We start from the raw sequence: 19,170 nt of genomic DNA, 5'->3' as shown, positions 1-19,170 counted from the left end.
AACATCTGCAAATCAACGAAAAGTAATCAATATCAGAGTCATGTGACTTATCTACAGGTTATTCCTCACCAGCCAAATCCCACTTTACACAAGCTCAATCCCCCCCCCCCCCCCCCACCCCCACCAAAAAAACAGCTGTTTGATATTAAAATGTTGGCAAGTAGGAAGATAATTATATTCACTGTATAATACAAGATAAAGGAAGGGATGAAGCTAGAACACCGTGATCCATGAAGCGCTGTTTCGCTGTTGCAGAGGCGGAGGGCCCCTCCTTCAGGTCTTTGACTGCCCTCTGGTGTTCACAGCACTCATCGCATCATGACGCAGCATTATGGCAGTGATGGGGGGTTATTTAAACTTCAGCTGTTAAGTCATAAGATGTATGATCATAAGTCACTGATGCTGTTTGCAAATCTTTTGTAGCCAAGTCCAAGTCAACGTGCACGACTATGAACGATAAACTGTTTACCTGAAAGGAGCCTTGCTGGTGGTAAAAAGTGCATACAGAATAGCCCCCCTTCATGCAGTTCCCCTCTGCTATGCAGAAGTTTTCTTTCTAGAAACTGAATTTTTGGTTCTATATTTTTATATTTTCTGTTGTGGCCTCACTGGTCACGTTGGTGTTTGGTGTGTCAGTTTTTGTCAGAAAGTGCAGAAACATTAGCTAATTGGTTGGGGAGCGATTAGCAGAAAAACACAGCCAAATATCTTTGTCATGTGTTGGTGAAGAAACAGAACTAAAGAAAGAGTTAATATTGTTAACCCCTGGATGCTAACTCACTGCCACAGTATACACTGCTAAAAAATTTGAAAGGGGGATTCTAGAGTACAGCATCCAGCCAATCAATCTGGTCTGTTAAGTAGCAGAGGGAGTTGTTTTTGCTGCTTTGGTATCAATCAACCCAGGATCAACCCAGAACCCACTGCACACTACGCTGGTGCAGTGGGTCCTGGGTTCCTCCTGGTGCACAACAATGCCCAGCCTCATGTGACGAGAGTTTGCATGCATTTTACTAACCTAAATCCAATAGAACGCCTTATATTTTGGTCTGTCTGACCCCCCTCCCCCAGGTTACACTAAACGCTGTCCAGGAGTTCAGTGAGGCTCTGGAAGGAGAAACCCCAGGAAACCTGTCATCCCATTAGGAGCTGTCACTGTTATGCATGCATATAAGCACATGGGGGCCATACAAACTACTGAGCACCATTTTGAATTGATAATTTTCTTTTCCACAAAAAATATGGTATGCTTTCTTTCCTAACATATTAACCAGTCGATGTCCGTATAGATATCCAGCGAGGTTTTTTTTCTTCCATTGAGATCTGCTATGTTTTCAGTGTTTTATTAATTTTTTTTGAGAAGTGAATGTTAGAAAATAAGAAAAAGTTTAATGGCGTTGCCTTAAAATAAAAGCTGAAGATTGTGGCTCCACATGCTGGGTTCATATCTAAGGCTTTGTCAGCCCTGTTATCACAGCTGTGCCAGTGCCAGCGGTGCCACAAGCAAATAAACAATCATCTTATTATCCTGTCAAAAGCTGTTAGATGCTCTTTTGTTTTTTTGTTTTGTTTTTGTCCTGGTTTGCAAAGTCAAAGACTGCTTCTGCTTTCCCATCAGGAACAGAAATGACAAGAAACTCGATTGATGAACATCTCAATCATAGCACCACACCATGTTTCCAGCGGTTTACAGCAGTTCATTCAGCCGTATTGTTTTAAGAAAACATTTATTCACATTCATATCAGTGCATTTGTTTTTTTTACATACTGTATTGGTGCATTTAGATACATCTCTATGTGTGCTGCCTCACAAACATGCACATTGTGTTAAAATTCATATGTTTGTTTACGTACTGGTGCATAAAAGAAACATAATTTCTGCATTTTCACTTGAATACTTCATTTTTGTACAATTTCCCTTTCACATAAGAGAGACAGAACCCAAACAAAAAGGAAACAAAGAAAGAAAAACCCAAATGCTAGATCAGGTTTTAGCAGCTGACAGATATATTTGACATTTAACATTTAGCATTCTTACACTAACATTTAGTATCTTTCATCAAACTAATCTGGGCTACAATACTATGTCACATTCCCGAGCAGTTTGCTCCTCCTCTTGCTCCTTATCTCTCTCCATAATTTATCACTTTTTCCTCCTTTTGTCCATGTCGTCCTTTACATGTTCTCCACCTCCCCCCCTCTCTCTTTCTCTTTCCCTTTGTTTTCACCTTCTCCTCTTTATTCCTGGACATTAAGGATCTGTGCAGACAGTCCATGATGCCAGTTCTTCAGCTTGGCAAAGCGGGGCCCTTTGACCTCCGACTCAAACTTCTCTCTGATGGTAGGGAAAACAATACGTGTGTGTGTGTGTGGGGAAAGAAATTAAATAAATAAATAACACTTTTAGTTTACGGTTAGGTGCATGCATATTTGGAGAGTGACACACTTCTTTATAATTTTTCATCTGTACATCATCAAAGTGTATTATAGAAGAAAAAGCCAGTTTTAAACATAGTGCACCACTTTTCCAAGTGGATTCCAGAGAACCGAGGAAAAAAGTATTTTTCTGTTTTTGCGATTTCCTGCCTCTTTGGAGGTAAAAGAGACCACCCAAACGTGAGATATCACTGGAAATGCCAGAATGTCCTCTATTGAGCACATTGAGACTTAGTAGGGTCGCTCAAATAAGTCAAAGGATCACTGCCAGGTTTCCATGCTATCAAACTCAATGGCAACATCCTTGCTCTAGTCCAATCATCTTCTTGCCCACTTTCTCTGAGCCAATCAGCCTGCACTCTGCCCCACTCTTGTCACTCAGAGCTTCATTTAAACACCAGTGACGTTGAAGATGAAGATGGAGGCTTAGACTCCAGGGAGTCTAATCGTCAAATAGATTAATTGTATTCTGTATCTCGGTATCTCTCCTTTCTGAAATAAACTGATGATAGTAAAGTGTTTCTTTGGAGGTTGTCAAAAAACAACTCTCACGACGTACAAGATTAACTTGTACAAGAATGATGGAAGGAGAAGAGAATAAAGAAGGAAAAGAGCAAGTCATGATCTAAAGCATGCCAGCATACTGAAGCATGGGCGTATATAGCTGCCAGCCAGTGGAGGTGGTTCACTAGTATTTATTGCTGATACGTTCCTAATAGAAGCAGCTGAGCGCTCTGCTCAGATTCAACCGAGTGCTGCAAAACTAATCTGACAGTGCAAATGAATAATTAGCTGAGGCAAAATTCAAAATATGATGTTCTAGTGTCAAACTAGGTTATTAGATATAAAAGTTAAGTCAAAGAGACCCATAAAGCAGAAGGAAAGCTGGCTGCAGTAAAGGCCTGGCAGAGCAGGGATTCAAGTAGGGATCCAAGCATTAGAAACAATCCTTCCATTAAAAGTTATGTTGGTTTGTCCATTTACTTTTGAGCATATGAAAGTGGGTTGCTATGTATAAAAATGGCTGCAATATTTTCTTAAACTCTTTTATATAAAGTTGAAGTATCCACTTCAGTTCAGCTTAACTTTCAATGTATTTTTCTTTAAGACAAGGTAGCTGATGCCAGTTGATGTAATTTTTCAATTTTGCTAAAGTATCTGAACCTCTAATGTCTCCAACTGTCAGTAGACTGGTCACGCACCATTAAAAGACCACTCTTACCTTGACTTCTGCAGGGCTTCCTCGTCTGGGTCTTGCACTGCATTGACAGACATAAACAAGAGCATTTAGTAAGATCTCTCAATGAGATGATAACTAATTGAGGATTAGGAAGGAGAAATATCGGGCACATTCAGGGAGAGGGTATGAAATCATAAAGGATGAAAGGACAAGAAGATAAGGTGGAGTCAGTGTACTGACGGAATTCGGTGCCAGTGATGTGGGCCAGAATCCTGAAGCTTTTAGACTGCAGGTTGGCAGCGCGGCGAGCCCAGTCACTCATGTCCAGGGGCTCTCCTGGCCTGATCACTGCCTGGTACACTGGAGATGCACAATCTACCACAGGCTCCTTGATGGGCAGAACACCACTGCAGGACAAAGAGTTCAGTTAGACGTCATCGGAACAATGATGGATGTTAAGGCCCAACCTTTAAAAGCTGAAACTAGATCATGTATTAAGTGCCCATGATACACTACCACCTAACGATATTAGAGTAGTAGAATATTTGTACACCAAAAACAAATATTGGAACAAAAAGTAAAATTGCCTAAAGCATCATTCTTTTAATTCAGTATTGTGAAGAATTCTTTGCATCCTTTCTAATTTCTTAGTTTTTACATTTAGTTTTGACATATTTCAAATTATCAAACAAATTTTAATACTAGACAGAACCCAGATAAATACAAAATACAGTTATATATCCAAACCTACCAGGCCCTGTGTGAAAAACTAATTGCCCCTTGTTAAATCATCAATTAGTGGTAAAGTTGTGAAACTTTTGCCTGCCAAACGTACTACAAGAGTGAATGATGACTCATCCAAGGGGTCATAGAAGAACCCAGAACAACATCTAAAGAACTGCAAGCCTCACGTGTCACAGTTCAGGTCAGTGTTCATGGTTCAACAACAAAAAAAAGTGACTGGAAAAAAATCCATCCATGGGAGACTTCCAAGGAGAAAATAACAGGTGACAAAAAAGAACACAAAAGCTTTCTGCACATTTGTTAAAAAAACATCTTGATGATGCCCAAGACATTTGGGAAAACAATATATGGTCTGATGAGACGGAACGTAAAGTTTTTGCAAGATTTAAGTCCTGTTGCAGCATTTCATAAAAAGAAAATCATGTCAACAGTTAAGCACAGTGGTGGTAGTGTGATAGTCTGGGGCTGATTTGCTGCTTCAGGACTTGGACGACTTGCTGCAACTGATGGAACCATGAACTCTGTTCTCTATGAAAAATCCTTAAGGAGAATATCTGGCCGTCAATTTGGACCCTTAAGCTCAAACGGACTTGGGCTGCAGCAGAACAATGATCCGAAAAACACCAGCAAATCCACCTCTGAATGGCACAAAAACCCCAAATCAAGGTTGCAGTGGCCTGAAATACTTTGGCATGATCTTAAACAGGCTATTCATGCTAATAATAATAATAAAAAAAACCTTCAAAGTTATCAAAAAAAACTTGATTGCAGTTCTTTCTGCCAAGGGTTTTGCATCATTTCATGTTATCTTTGTCTAGCATTAAAATTTCTGTGATTATCTGAAACATTTTAGTCTGACAAATATGAAAAAAACAAAGATATCTGGAAGGGGGCAAAGACGTTTTCACAGCACTGTATGCATATTTGTATGTGTCTATAATTCTTTGCATTTTAGGAGTTCTTTAAAGTCTCTAATCTCAGTGTGTAACAGACCTGAAACTGGAAAGACCTGCTGAAATCTGCAGTATTTAAAACATGCACTTCACTGCACTACACACCCACTGAAATCCTACTCAGATGCTTTTTAGGTTAAAATATTGAATTTTATACAATCATGGGCATTTATTACATTAAGGTTAATTGTTACATTTTTATAGTGTATGTGTTAATCCATCATATTCAATTCTGTTCTGTTGATCTATAGTTTTACCTTAAGTGCCTGTATTTACTGTCATGTAGTCTTCATGACAGTAAATACTCAGGAGCATGTACACAGCAGTTAGTAAGTGATTCAGTGCGGGTCTGGGCAGTAGAGGTTTTAAAAACCTGTGATACTCAGAACATTCCCATGCCATAAAACTGCATCAGATGAAATCCCATCAGGTTCCCGAAGCTGTGATGATACTGGCTCCTTTTTTCAGAGTATGACTCTAAACTCGACTTGCACTCTCACACTAAGGCCAAAGTACCCACGGGTACTTCCTCACACATAACCATGACAACCTCATGGTTAGTGTGCATCAAACACTTTGATGTGATGTTTCAGACAAACACGTAAAAACATAAATTCTGTATACAAAGGGACGCTGGAGGATTTTCAGACATTTTTCAGTTGGGCATTAGTTTATGAGACACATGGCACAATGCGCAAGCTATTATTAAGTCGTGAGACGAGAGGAGACGCACGGATGAGGAGAGGCGAGACGGAAAAGCGGCTCTGCTGTACTTACGCCAAGGGGGAGCCTGCCTCTTCACTTCGTGTCACAACCAGGAAGGAAGGATGGGGAGGGATGGGTGGAGGACAGCGTGGGTGTGGTTGGTTGGTTGGATGGAATGAGCAGAGGAAAGTGGGTGAAGGCACGGAGGAGTACTCGGCACGGACACAGACAACAAGGAAAAGCCCGGGCATACACTACACCACTATAGACACCCTATTTGGAGCAGCGTAGGCTTAACGTATGCTCAGAAGTTCCACCTTATTTGGAGCTTTTCAGGCAAAAGTTAAAAGGTCAGTTTCATCAACCACTGCTGTTTTATCAGACACACTGGCATCACATAGTGGCAGTGATGCTGTGACCTACTGCGTTATGGCAACAGTAAGATGGGATTCTCATTCATAACTCACAAGTTGACTTGCAAACTACGCTTTGGTGTGTCATTTACACACAGAGGCATATTTTAAACCAATCTGACAATCAACGTAGATTTTAGTGCCTTAATATAACCAGCAAGTGAAGATTAAGTGAATGAATATGGGGTTTTTTGTCATTTGAGTAACTGACCCTTTAATTTCTAAACACGTGGCTTTGTTCAGTCAGTGTGATGTCATCAAATGGTGAGTGCAAAAGAGGTATAAAACACCTGGGGGCGGGATTGGTTTAGTTGTGTGTCCTCACCTGTCGTGTCCCTTTGCCTGTGACTGCCCTGCGATAGCGTCCATGATGGCGTCCTGTGAGTACATGCTGATTGGTGTGTTGTACTGAGCGTGAACGATAGTGGCCTTTCCTCCTGGACCCTTCACTTCAATGGGCTTGTGGGTGGACAGGGCTGAGTCTTTCAAAGCAATGGGGTTGAAGCTGGGGGTGTACTCCACACTGTCAGAGCAGGTGGAAGGGGTGAAAGGTCAGTGGGTAAAAGAAGAAGGTTTCAGGTGTGGGGTGAAGAGTCTAAACATGAGGCGTTAACAGATGGGGATAGGAGAGAGGAACATGAGGGGAACGAAAAGGCAAGGTCAGGGTGTAGTCATGCAGTCGGCAGAAAGGGGGGGCTGTTGTACCGCTGTAGTGGTTAGCAAATATACACCACTCTGTACTGTAGCTGTGTCCCAGCTCCAAAACATGGAAAAATGTGTGATTCCAGACTGGATTCGAGCCCCAGACCTTGTTGCTGTGGGGAAGCAGTGCTAACCACTGCACCACCATGCAGTGGTTAGCACTGCAACGCATATGTTGACTTACACCATCAAAGTTTGAGATTGTCTACAAACATCACTTGAAAAGTTCACAATTTATTAACAGTATTTAAGTGCCCATAGACATAGAGACAACCTAACAGCTCTTTCACTTTTAATGCTGAAGCCACAATGAAGTATATTTTAAAATAATCTTGTTGACACAGGGAGCATTGCATCCTGCTGTCACTGTTTGGAAAGGAGATTAGCTGCTGCGTATGGCATATGCTAACTTCTTACAGTGCAATCCAGCTGAAGTCAGAATTTCCAAGTTCAGAAATGGAACTTTCACCTGGAACGCTGCCTTAAAATCGGATTTCCAACTTGGAAAGTTGGAGCAACCCCACCATCTCGACTGAAACTATTCTAGATGGCAGCAGCGAATGTAAACAGTAAAACGTTTCATCTGTATTGTTGCATATTTGTGACCTGCTAAATAAGCCACAGACAGATCACTGACCGGGCTCTATCGATTATGGGCTGCGGTGGCTTTTAAGTGCTTGTCACACATGACAGGCTTTACCTAAGGAGCAAAACAAATAAAAAATAAATAAAATAGTGTTTCTTGATTTTCCAAGTTGAAAATGCTCAAATGAGGAATCACGTTGTTCCAAGCTACAACACCCAACTTTAGAGGGAAACTAAACACAGCATTATTCGTGTACTATGTGCAGCAAATGTTCAGATCGTACTGGATAAATATTTAATACCAGTGATTTAATATTTCTAATATTTGTGGAATTGGGACACAGCATGACACTAAAAGGTCTTTGAAATTATCACTTGAACATTTCTAAACTCTCAGCTTTTACTTGACAAACAAACAAGTCCAAAGAAAACCAAACATGCTAATGTTTCAGACACCCAGCAGGCCAAACTGACAGGTCATTACTAGCATGTTTAAAATGATGCACTCAGTTATACTGATATAGACATAGTACTGCAAATACATAACATATCTGTTATGAATTTCACACACAGTAAAACTGATTAAAAGGACCAGCAGAAGTGGAAATGCAGGTAAATGTCTCAGTACATTATGAGTTGAGTGCTGATGCTGGAATGCCGGCAGCCTTAACCAATTTCCTTTGGCATCAAAAAACTTAATGAAATGAAATGAAAATGAAATAATTATTTATGGGAGAAATAAAAATGTGTCAGTGCTAAAATTTACAGGCTGTTTTGGTTTCTTTGTCTCAAAATGTAAGTGACGTTGTAACTGGTCTCTTGGCTACAATGTAATCTTGGCAGGTATGTTACATTTTTATGATAAAGTAAATGGCAACAGAGCTGTCAGATAAACAAAGTGAAGAACGATGCACGGTCATTTCTTGTGACATGGAGAAAAGTAGAGAGTCTGGGCAAAGTCACCAAAGTAATGTGTTAGTCTGCCATTTTCCACTTCTGGGGACTAGATGATTTTAACATGACTTGAATTTTTAGCTTGTGAACGCCACGCTCAGTGCAGCCCAACAGCTACAAGGAAGCTTTAGTTCAACCACAAACACACAAATCCCACAACTTCACACCAACGTTACGAGTGGATGATCGAAAATTGCTAATACTGCTACGCTTCACTTCATGCACATGAAATGCTGTAAAAATAAATTAAGGTACTGACTTTGCAGCTGTGTTTGCAATAACCTGAAACACACCAGAGGAACCGACACACAAAGAGAGACAAATAGACAAAAGGAGGGAATGTGGTGAATCACTACAGGTATTTTTTGTGCATAACAATAGCCCTATGTGCGTTGCAGGAAACCATCCGGCTACAGTACTCATGTGTAATCCCATGTACTGGTCTGAATAGCAGCCTTTTTTCCATCACTGGGATATTTCCCTGCTACCCCTGAAACCTCAGGAGTGACTGACAGGAGCAGAAGTGTTTCAGTCACATGACACAGGACGGCAGGGATGTAGACACATTTAGCGCAGAACAGACAAAAATATACACAACTACACAAAACAGAGCGCAAACCACCCGCTCAACTTATGTCAGAACAGCAGACATTACAGATAGATGAACACAGGCTGGCACAGACAAGTTACTGCAGATGCTTCTTATTTCTAACCCTGCATATGGAAATATTTATGTTGGTTTCACTTTAGCTTTTGCCAAGAATCTGTCTCATGTATAAAAGGTTACACTCTGGGCTCTTAAAACCTGCTAGAACAGGAGTTTGTAAAGTTTCACACAAATTCACCTTCATAAATCTGCATCAGATCTTCACATTTCACTCTTATTCTCAGGGTTACTTGGAACAAATGGTGGTTTTCAGTGTTATTTAATTTTAATATGGGCACAAGACAAGGCTAATGATATGGCAATAGTTTAGTCTGTCCATCCATCCATGCATCTAGCTTATTAACCGCTAATAAATTCAGAGTAGCAGAGGAGACTGGGGCCTATCCCAGACACAGTTATGTAGTTTTATTAAATTTTCACCTACTGCAGAGATCACAGTTTGAATGTGCTTTGAGTTTGTGAGTATTTGTGAGTTCTGTTGCTGTTTTCAAAATAAACTGAGAGGAAAAACCGAGTGCCTGATAGTTTTAATGACCTACACATAGTGCAGCATAACCAATATCGTGTGAGATTTTAAGCCTGAATGATTTCAACCTTCAGAGAGACTGACTTCCTCTTATGCGAGGAATCACTGCCAACTTCATATTGTGAGTGTAAATGTGTTCAATTCCACGCTGCCACAGTGGTGAGACACATAAATGTTTGTCTCTAGAGTACATGGATGTGTTCAGGGTACAGTAAAGTGAAACATATCACGTATGGGGCATCTCTCTATAGACGGGGGTGTCCTTTCTCAGGTTTGGCCTTCAGGGGATTCAGGATGATGGTAACCAGAGCGGAACATTCCATAACTGTGTACAACAGCTGCTCGTCCTCTCCGAGTGTGTGTGTGTGTGTGTCTGTGTCCGCATGTGCTCGGTGAGGTGGGGCTGCTGGCATGACGCTGCCGTCATCGTCCTGTGCTCTGCATGGAGCACGTTTTTCTGACACCTGACTTCCCATTGGCTGTTACTGTAAGGGCTCAGCAGAGGGGAAACAGATTAGGGGGAGACTGATACCTGGCTGCAATATGTCAGAGGCCAAACACGTTACACCCTTAATTAAACTTTACAAGTATTCCATGACTGAGACTTCACGCAAACACATGCCATCATTCTGAGAAGAGACCGCTCAACAGCGGCCATAATTCAACTCCCACCAGACTCCAGGTATGGGAACTTCCAGATCAAGTATGCAACATGAATATGACTTTAAGGACACCAAAAAAGAAGAAGAAGAAGAAGAAGAAAGAAATGGAGCCAACCCGAGCTTTGTTAGGTGGAAATATGAGTTGAAGAAAGTGCTGTTTTTCTGGTATCTGTTTAGGAAGTACAGTGGGGCAAAAAAGTATTTAGTCAGCCACCGATTGTGCAAGTTCCCCCACTTAAAATGATGACAGAGGTCAGTAATTTGCACCAGAGGTACACTTCAACTGTGAGAGACAGAATGTGAAAAAAAAATCCATGAATTCACATGGTAGGATTTGTAAAGAATTTATTCGTAAATCAGGGTGGAAAATAAGTATTTGGTCACCTCAAACAAGGAAAATCCCTGGCTCTCACAGACCTGTAACGTCTTCTGTAAGAAGCTTTTCTGTCCCCCACTCGTTACCTGTATGAATGGCACCTGTTTGACCTCATCATCTGTATAAAAGACACCTGTCCACAGCCTCAACCAGTCAGACTCCAAACTCCGCCATGGCCAAGACCAAAGAGCTTTCGAAGGACACCAGGAAAAGAATTGTAGACCTGCACCAGACTGGGAAGAGTGAATCTACAATAGGCAAGCAGCTTGGTGTGAAAAAAATCAACTGTGGGAGCAATCATCAGAAAATGGAAGACATACAAGACCACTGATAATCTCCCTCGATCTGGGGCTCCACGCAAGATCTCATCCCGTGGGGTCAAAATGATCATGAGAACGGTGAGCAAAGATCCCAGAACCACACGGGGGGACCTGGTGAATGACCTGCAGAGAGCTAGGACCAAAGTAACAAAGGTCACCATCAGTAACACACTACAACGGCAGGGAATCAAATCCCGCAGTGCCAGACGTGTTCCGCTGCTGAAGCCAGTGCATGTCCAGGCCCGTCTGAAGTTTGCCAGAGAGCACATGGATGATACAGCAGAGGATTGGGAGAATGTCATGTGGTCAGATGAAACCAAAGTAGAACTTTTTGGTATAAACTCAACTCGTCGTGTTTGGAGGAAGAAGAATACTGAGTTGCATCCCAAGAACACCATACCTACTGTGAAGCATGGGGGTGGAAACATCATGCTATGGGGCTGTTTTTCTGCCAAGGGGACAGGACGACTGATCCGTGTTAAGGACAGAATGAATGGGGCCAAGTATCGTGAGATTTTGAGCCAAAACCTCCTTCCATCAGTGAGAACTTTGAAGATGAAACGAGGCTGGGTCTTCCAACATGACAATGATCCAAAACACACCGCCCGGGCAACAAAGGAGTGGCTCCGTAAGAAGCATTTGAAAGTCCTGGAGTGGCCTAGCCAGTCTCCAGACCTCAACCCCATAGAAAATCTGTGGCGGGAGTTGAAAGTCCGTGTTGCTCGGCGACAGCCCCAAAACATCACTGCTCTTGAGAAGATCTGCATGGAGGAATGGGCCAAAATACCAGCTACTGTGTGTGCAAACCTGGTAAAGACCTATAGTAAACGTTTGACCTCTGTTATTGCCAACAAAGGTTATGTTACAAAGTATTGAGTTGTATTTTTGTTATTGACCAAATACTTATTTTCCACCCTGATTTACGAATAAATTCTTTACAAATCCTACCATGTGAATTCATGGATTTTTTTTTTCACATTCTGTCTCTCACAGTTGAAGTGTACCTCTGTCATCATTTTAAGTGGGGGAACTTGCACACTCGGTGGCTGACTAAATACTTTTTTGCCCCACTGTATATATAAGAATGTGCAGAATGTGTTATATTATGTTTTGTCCAAAAAATATATTATGTAGCCCAATAATGCACTGTGAACATAGAAGAAAAATTATTATTATAGTGGCATTTTCCCTCGACGTTGAAGCTAATTTTGAGTCAATCCCTTGGTTTTCTGTGGAGCTGAAAATCACCCTCTATAAGGACGTCTTTCATTACATGAATATCAACTCTAAAATTTACTATAGTGGGGCTCTAAAGTTATATTCTCAAAACTGATCAATTTAGAAAGAGAAAAGCACAATGCTGCAATAAATGACCACTATTACACTGAATAATTCAGTGATAACAGCACAATACGGCAGAAAGGATTAGTCAGTTACAGGTTATTAAATATGTGATCCACTGAAAAACATTGTTGCTATTTTAGGGGTGAAAAACCAAAACAGTTTTACAAATTCTGACTTTAATTTTTAATGAATGTTTCTGCATTTTTCCCTTTGAATTGTTTTCTATTAAGCAAAATAAATGTTATTGGTTTGTTTTCTGAATCTAAACACACAGATAGCCAGAAGGCAAAAACAAAGATAAAAAAGCAACAAAAAACAACAAAATTAATACCTAATTATTTAGATCTATTGAATAAAAAAAAACAAAACAGAATCTGACACCTTTTGTTTTTTGTTTTTTTGAAACCTTTTGCTATAATTGCAGAGCTTTTACCTTCACATCAGCGACACTCACAAAAACAGCACGTCTCTGCTTCAAACAAGAATAAAACCTTTGTTGTGGGCTTTGCATTCCCATGTGTGCGGTAAGAGGGATGCATTTCCCAGATGATGAAAGCTTCAAAAAAACCAACTTGGGGAGCTGAAACAGCAAAAAGACTTCTTTGGTGACGATGTTGCTGATGGCAGCATCATTTCACTGGCTTTATGTTTTCATCTTGAAGAGTCAGTTTTTGTTCTGAGATATTTAAATGTAGTACTGAGATAATGTGACCTTTAGTAAAGAGGCTCCAAATATCCTCAAATGATCCTGCGCTCCTCCCGTTCTGTTACCTGGATGCAGGCCAGGTGCATTTGTATGCACGCTCCTAAAATAGTGCCACGTGTGAGAAGTTATGCGTACTGGAATAGCAGTGGAAAGTTCTGAGTACATTTTCTGTTAATCTTTGGTTAAATGAGGGAGGTGTGGCTTCATTCCTTGGGTGAGCTCTGTTTGGCTCTCCCCCCAGATTAGTTATCTTCTTCTCTCCGTATTATTTAACCGGTGGTTAAAGTGTGCTAACCTACCCCAGCGATGAAACTCTTCTGGCCGATGCTGATCCCTCGCCTATTTTGCCCTGCATATCAATCATTTCTCTGAGAGTTTCGGGGGAGTAAAGGCCTATTGGGGAATTGTACTGCCCCAGTTGGCTTGGTGGAGATCTTGAAGCTGGGAAGAGATTTCTTTTGCAGGGTTTTTTGTCCAGGAGGATTCCACAAGACTCTTGATCCTTCTTTTGAACTTCTCCTGCAAAATGTTCCTCTTGTAATGCCTTAAAAATGGGAGAATGTCAAGATAGATGGATATATAGAGATGGAAAATGAATCTTTTAAATTAAACCAAAGCTAGCCGCTTATTTAGCAGTTGTTCTGTTGGTGTTTTTTCTTTGGCTGACCTCTGACCTCCCTGTAGTGATTCCCCTTCAGTTGCACTGTGAATATTTTACACTAGAGGGCAGCAGGTCACTGCCTGATGGCACCATTATAAAATAGTTAATCATATTCTTACAAACACGTATAAGACGAGGATACGGAAGACATTTACCAACACACAGGATTTAACAGACAACATATATGATATTCAGTAGGTCTGCGTGTGTCATTTGGGTATGTTTTTTTTTTATGATAGAGCGGCTGTGTTTATACCTTCTGGTGAGGGATGACTGGCATAGGTGAGTCCATCCTTGGAGTTGCCGTGGGAACTGGGGCCGGGCGTCTTGATCTGTAGATTATACAGCAAAAAAATAAAAAATTCTGTTCAGGGAGAAAAGGTCAGATGTGTTTTCCTCATGTCACTTTTTTTGTGTTAGAGCTGCAGAATCAGCCAGTTTTTCATATGCATAGCTAGAAGTTGGAAAAATCTCATGTGCTCACCTTTAGTCTAAATGGAAACTGTGTAGGCAGATTGAAGAGACTCTCATAAAATTAAACTGATTTGAACTGAGTGTGTACATAAAGGGGTTTCACGGTTACAGAGCCAATCCCGGCCAGTTTACTCAAGTGTGAAGTGGAACCTTAATTTTCTGAAGTATCACTTTCATCACTTTGTCCTCCTCCTTAAACGCCCAAATTGACAAGGCAAATCCAACTCAAGTACCTTAAAAGTTTCTTCTTCATCATCTACTTTTGTTTGTGGGGGTGGGTGTTAAGATATAAGTGTGCTGCTTGTTTACTTCTGCATTGAGAGGGTGAGTTTGGTGGTGGCAGACTTGATCTTGTTCTGGGCCTCCAGGTGCGTCATCCCCTCGGTGCTGACCCCATCAATAGCTGAGATGATGTCACCCTGGGTCAAGCTGCCTCCCGCTGCCTTGCTGCCCGGAGTTATCTAAGGAAAGGGTCAGCAGAGCAGGTCACGCTAGAGCCACTGATACACCTTCCTCAGAAAACTGACAAACATATGCAGTTACACTTAGTACAAGTTGACCTGCATTTAAGAAAGTTACAAACACAAGATACGATTCAAACAGTTTGTTCATCTGCCTGCTAATGTTGGCCTTAAACTGCCCAGCCGACGTGTTACTTCCGCTTCCACTGTAGCTGCTCTTTTCACTCAGTCATTAACGCTGTGTGTGTGTAGTGGCACAGTAAATAAGCCTTAAAGTTAGTGGAGAGAAAAGCCGATGAAGCAAACTAAAGTAATCCTTCAGCTCTGGAGATGAGTTATGTTAACTGACAGAGCGTAACCAACTGTTATCTACGAGTCTAATGAGTGTCAACAGCAGAGAAAAAACAGTGAAATAAAAGCAGCAACATTTCAGAGCCACAAAGTGTGCAGAATACTTTTATTCCTGACACTGAACTTATTTCATTGACATGTCTCGTGTCGGTTAGAGAACACAGAACAAGAGAGAAAGAGAAGAGGGTCCTCAACAGAGGGATGGGAAGATTTTCTTGAATTTGAATGACAAGAAAAAAGATTTTATTCTTCATATTATGTAAAGCATTACATCACTTTTCTTTGTCACTGTCAGTTATCCTTCATGTATGGCCTTCAACTCAGTATTCCTACTTCTAGCTGTGCAACAAAGCCTCGTTTTAGCTGTTAAACTACACAGAGAGGAGGTTTAAGTGAGCTCAGCGCTCTGGGTTATACAGTATTGGGTCTAGGCTTACAGGCAACTCGTTAAAGAGTTAAAAATAAGCGATGCTCCTGATGCCAGTGATTGACCCCTGTGAGCCCCCTCTCTATCTCTCAAACACACACACTGACACACACACACACAGACACACACCTGCTACTGACATTCATGCAAAACTTCCTTGATTGTTCTTTTTTTCTGTTTATTTTAATCATAACTTCTACAAACTCACTACAAAGCATTTTCTTCCCCAAGATTTGATCACATTGGTCTGCTGTGTCATGTCTTTATTTCCTCTTTACGTCTGCTTTTTCTGCTTTAGTGTTTCCATTTCAGTCTTTGTGTGTGCATGTGTGCAAGAGGCCAGAAAAGCAAGGTGAAGGAGAAGTAACATTTCTGCTGCCTCAGTTCAGCGAAGCGCACGACACCACCCAAACAATTCATCACGCATGTTTTCCTTAGATATAACACGTTCATCCTTCAAAATAAGAGTCTTTAAAATGAACGATGAATAATTCACGTGGAAAAAAATGTTACTTGCATGTTTTATACAGCATGCCAGACTGCACCGAATCAATTAGCTGGACAAATATTAGGCATAATGTTGCTATTGTTAGGTTATTTTTTCCACATGCGCTAACGAGAGATGTTTTCACAGTGATGTTTTCATTCCTTTAGAAATATTTCAGTCTCAAGAGAGCATGCAAATAGACCGGAGTGGTGTGGGTGAAACTCTGAGAGAGTCAAGTTTTTAAAACAATTTCAGCTATGGCAAGCACAATGAGAACATTTTAACATCAATATATTTAATTAATAACAATAGATATATAAATAAATATCACTTTTAGTGGCAAGTGCTTTGGCTTGGATAACAAGAAGTAAGGAATCCAATGTCTTCATTCCTCTTTCCTTTTATTAGTTCTCGGCAAAAGTCCGAAATCCAAACCTCTGCAGTGTTACGTCAAACTGTAATGTCACCCTGAGCTGACATGTCAAGCTGCAGTGTTTTATGTTAACTTGTCAGGACCAATCACAGGTAACCTGAACAAATCCAATGATACAATCTTACCCTAGACACAGATCAAAGCTCCCCTCGCCTGCCTAAGACGGGGATCAGAAGACAATGAAGTAACAGATGTCTGGATCAATATAACAGAGCCTGATTGCCAGCTGAGCATCAATCAGGCCTGAGGAATGAAGGGCTCGAGGTGGGAGGGGAGCAGAGATTACTCTCAGGCAAGCATCCACCTCATTCCTAATTTTCTCTGTTATTTCCTAAATCGACTCCCTGCCCATCTGTTTCTCCACAGGAGCAGCTCCAAACGAGGAAACTGAAACTGACCACGAGAAAGCTTACTAAAGGTAACACAAGCTGCCGTTAGCTTCCTCGCAATGCTCGCTTCTTTCCTGTCCCATTCCCAACCATCCATCCACCTCACCCCTAATGCTATTTAAAGGGAATGCTGTAAATACACCCCCAGTGGTGCCTGCCAGAGAATGAGAAAGGGAGAAAGTCTCTCTGCTGAACACTAAGTGGTTATAGTCTTTCCTTCCTTTTAACTTGGATTTTAGATTTTGCTTTGTTTTTTTAAGAAAATTATGCTTGTTATAAGTTCTTATAAAACTTTTTAAACTTTTATTTTAAATAATTTAGTAACAGTTTTGACAGTTAAAATAATCAAATCAGTATCAATAACTTCAATAGTCACTTGCTTAACTAATGACTTGGATGAGGAAAAAAGGGATTAATCAAGATGAAATGTAGGCATTCTTAAAAATTAGCTGAAGTGTGCCAGCAGCACTCAGCGTTAAGTCAGGCAGCAGTGAAACTATTCCCATCTTTCCACTGCTGCTGTTCTCAAAGTCTCCATGGAGGTTACATCGGAGGCTCCCTACCATCACCGCTTACAGCAACATTACATAACCAAAGCACACACACAAACCACACCTGCGCACACAGATATACAGTATGCGCGTACACAAACACAAGCTAGATGTCAAACATAGTTAGAGCAGGAAAAAATAATCTAATGTGTGCTGCGTAATAAAAGATTTTTAGGCTTTTTAGGTTACATTTAAGGGTTTGAGGGCACTTTATTAAACAGTTGAAGGATGTGCTGTGTGATTGGTTTTCTGCTGACACAACAACAAATAAATAAAATGATGCTTACTAAGTTATCCAAGCAGGGAAAGGTTACAGAGGTTTTGTTTGAGGGTGTTAGTCAATTGCTTACAGTATTGCAAACTGTGTATTTTGTGTTTTATCACCACTGAATTATTCAATTTGCTCTAAGCAGTGCACACAGTCTGAGATGTCTGAAGAAGTTTTGGTTTCCCTTTCCAAGCTAATTACAGGCTGTCTCGTTAGTGTCACATTTCTCATTACTTTCTCTTTATGTTGCACAACAAATCTGTGAGGGTCGCTCTGTCCTTACCCTGGAGATGGTGAGGGGCATGTTGAAGTCTTTTCCTCCCTGTAGTCTGAAGCCCCACGGAGCAGGGCCATTCAGAGTCACTGTGTATGTACTCATCTTCGGCTAAATGTCAACACTCCTCCTGCAAACAACTCCTGCTGGCTGCGCGGTTTCCCCTCCTGTGTGCTGTGCCCTTGTTCTCCGTCCTACCCCTGCTATCCTTTTGTCCCGCTCGGTGCCTCGGTCGTTGCTCTTACCTCCGTTGGCCCTGGCTTCACAACCCTTCTGCTCCCAGCTCTCGGGACAAACACCCTGGGGTGGGTGGGTCAGGTGCTGTGGAACCACTGAGATACACAAATGGAGACACACACACACGCATACGTTTGTGCACACAGACACACACACGTGCAGATAGGTACACACACAGAAGAGAGTGCAGAGTCGGGCTGAGCTACTGCAGAAAACAGTAAAGTCTGTCTTCTTACCCCGAAATCAAAAACTATCAATAACACTCAAATGCAAAGTGGCAAAAATGAACATTTAAGTTAGTATTAATGTGGACAAGTTTCTTGCCTGTAGGGTTGCTGAGGGTAAGGGACAGACAGCCTAAGAATAGCTGAGAGAGCCAGAGACACAGGGGCCCTGGCCCGTATAAGGCCTGTAACACGAAGCCCCAGAATGCTTCACTGCCGATTCATATCGCCAATATAGACCCCTCTTACTGCAACACATTCTCTCTCTCTTTCTGCCTCTCTTTGGCTCTCTCTCTCTCAGTGCTATGAGTACGTGCCGCTTGCACTCTATTGTCTGTAATCAGTGTCTGTGGGCTGATGTCATTCGCCTTTCAGGCTCTCAGTCTTTCATTTTGTTTGAGAGAGGAAACAACAATTTTCTAGCAACACACCCACCCAGCTGATTAAGTTGCCAACACTATCTCTGTGTGTTTGTGTGTGTGTGTGATACGGAGCAATTTGATTCACAACCAAACACAAACAACAGACGTAGGCATTGTTAAATAGGTCGTGACAGACTGCATGTTTTTCTAATTTCACATACCACATCCCATTATTTTTGTGAATCAGTTCTGAGTCACACACTTTCAAACTGGCAGCGTTTTTGCAGTGGTGTGAGAC

The 19,170-nt window shown here is 41.4% G+C and overlaps 1 protein-coding gene across 3 annotated transcripts; it reads right to left on the bottom strand.

Annotated features, from left to right (window-relative positions):
* Nucleotides 1–1,710: 1,710 nt before the first annotated feature.
* ldb3b (LIM domain binding 3b) lies at nucleotides 1,711–18,864 on the bottom strand. Of its 3 annotated transcripts, XM_085171272.1 has the most exons (10): nucleotides 18,611–18,736; nucleotides 18,059–18,381; nucleotides 14,718–14,869; nucleotides 14,191–14,266; nucleotides 8,932–8,954; nucleotides 6,757–6,954; nucleotides 6,091–6,114; nucleotides 3,857–4,023; nucleotides 3,659–3,695; nucleotides 1,711–2,335 (listed from the first exon to the last, which is right to left on the bottom strand). In XM_085171272.1, the coding sequence occupies exons 2-10, from the start codon at nucleotides 18,152–18,154 to the stop codon at nucleotides 2,239–2,241; spliced, it is 870 nt and encodes a 289-aa protein (XP_085027398.1). In that variant the 5' UTR covers nucleotides 18,155–18,381; nucleotides 18,611–18,736; the 3' UTR covers nucleotides 1,711–2,238. The 3 variants fall into 3 exon arrangements, with proteins under 3 accessions (XP_085027398.1, XP_085027400.1, XP_085027399.1); XM_085171274.1 differs by lacking the exon at nucleotides 6,091–6,114; XM_085171273.1 differs by lacking the exons at nucleotides 6,091–6,114; nucleotides 6,757–6,954; nucleotides 8,932–8,954 and adding an exon at nucleotides 13,573–13,817 and having other exon boundaries at nucleotides 18,611–18,864.
* Between the last annotated feature and the right edge of the window lie 306 nt (nucleotides 18,865–19,170).

The sequence above is a fragment of the Neolamprologus multifasciatus genome, chromosome 8, assembly GCF_963576455.1.
Source record: "Neolamprologus multifasciatus chromosome 8, fNeoMul1.2, whole genome shotgun sequence".
NCBI lineage: Eukaryota > Metazoa > Chordata > Actinopteri > Cichliformes > Cichlidae > Neolamprologus > Neolamprologus multifasciatus.
Note: the sequence above shows the minus strand (reverse complement) of the source record. Positions and strands in the feature narration are given on the sequence as shown.

Excerpts from the sequence above, each read along its gene's own strand:
- ldb3b (XM_085171273.1), bottom strand. The coding sequence starts at position 18,154 with ATGAGTACATACACAGTGACTCTGAATGGCCCTGCTCCGTGGGGCTTC. Across the intron at positions 13,818-14,190 it reads CAGTCATCCCTCACCAGAAG|GCATTACAAGAGGAACATTT; the intron begins GTATAAACACAG and ends CCCATTTTTAAG. Across the intron at positions 4,024-13,572 it reads AGAAGAGTTTCATCGCTGGG|TGGTGTTCTGCCCATCAAGG; the intron begins GTAGGTTAGCAC and ends TTTGTCCTGCAG.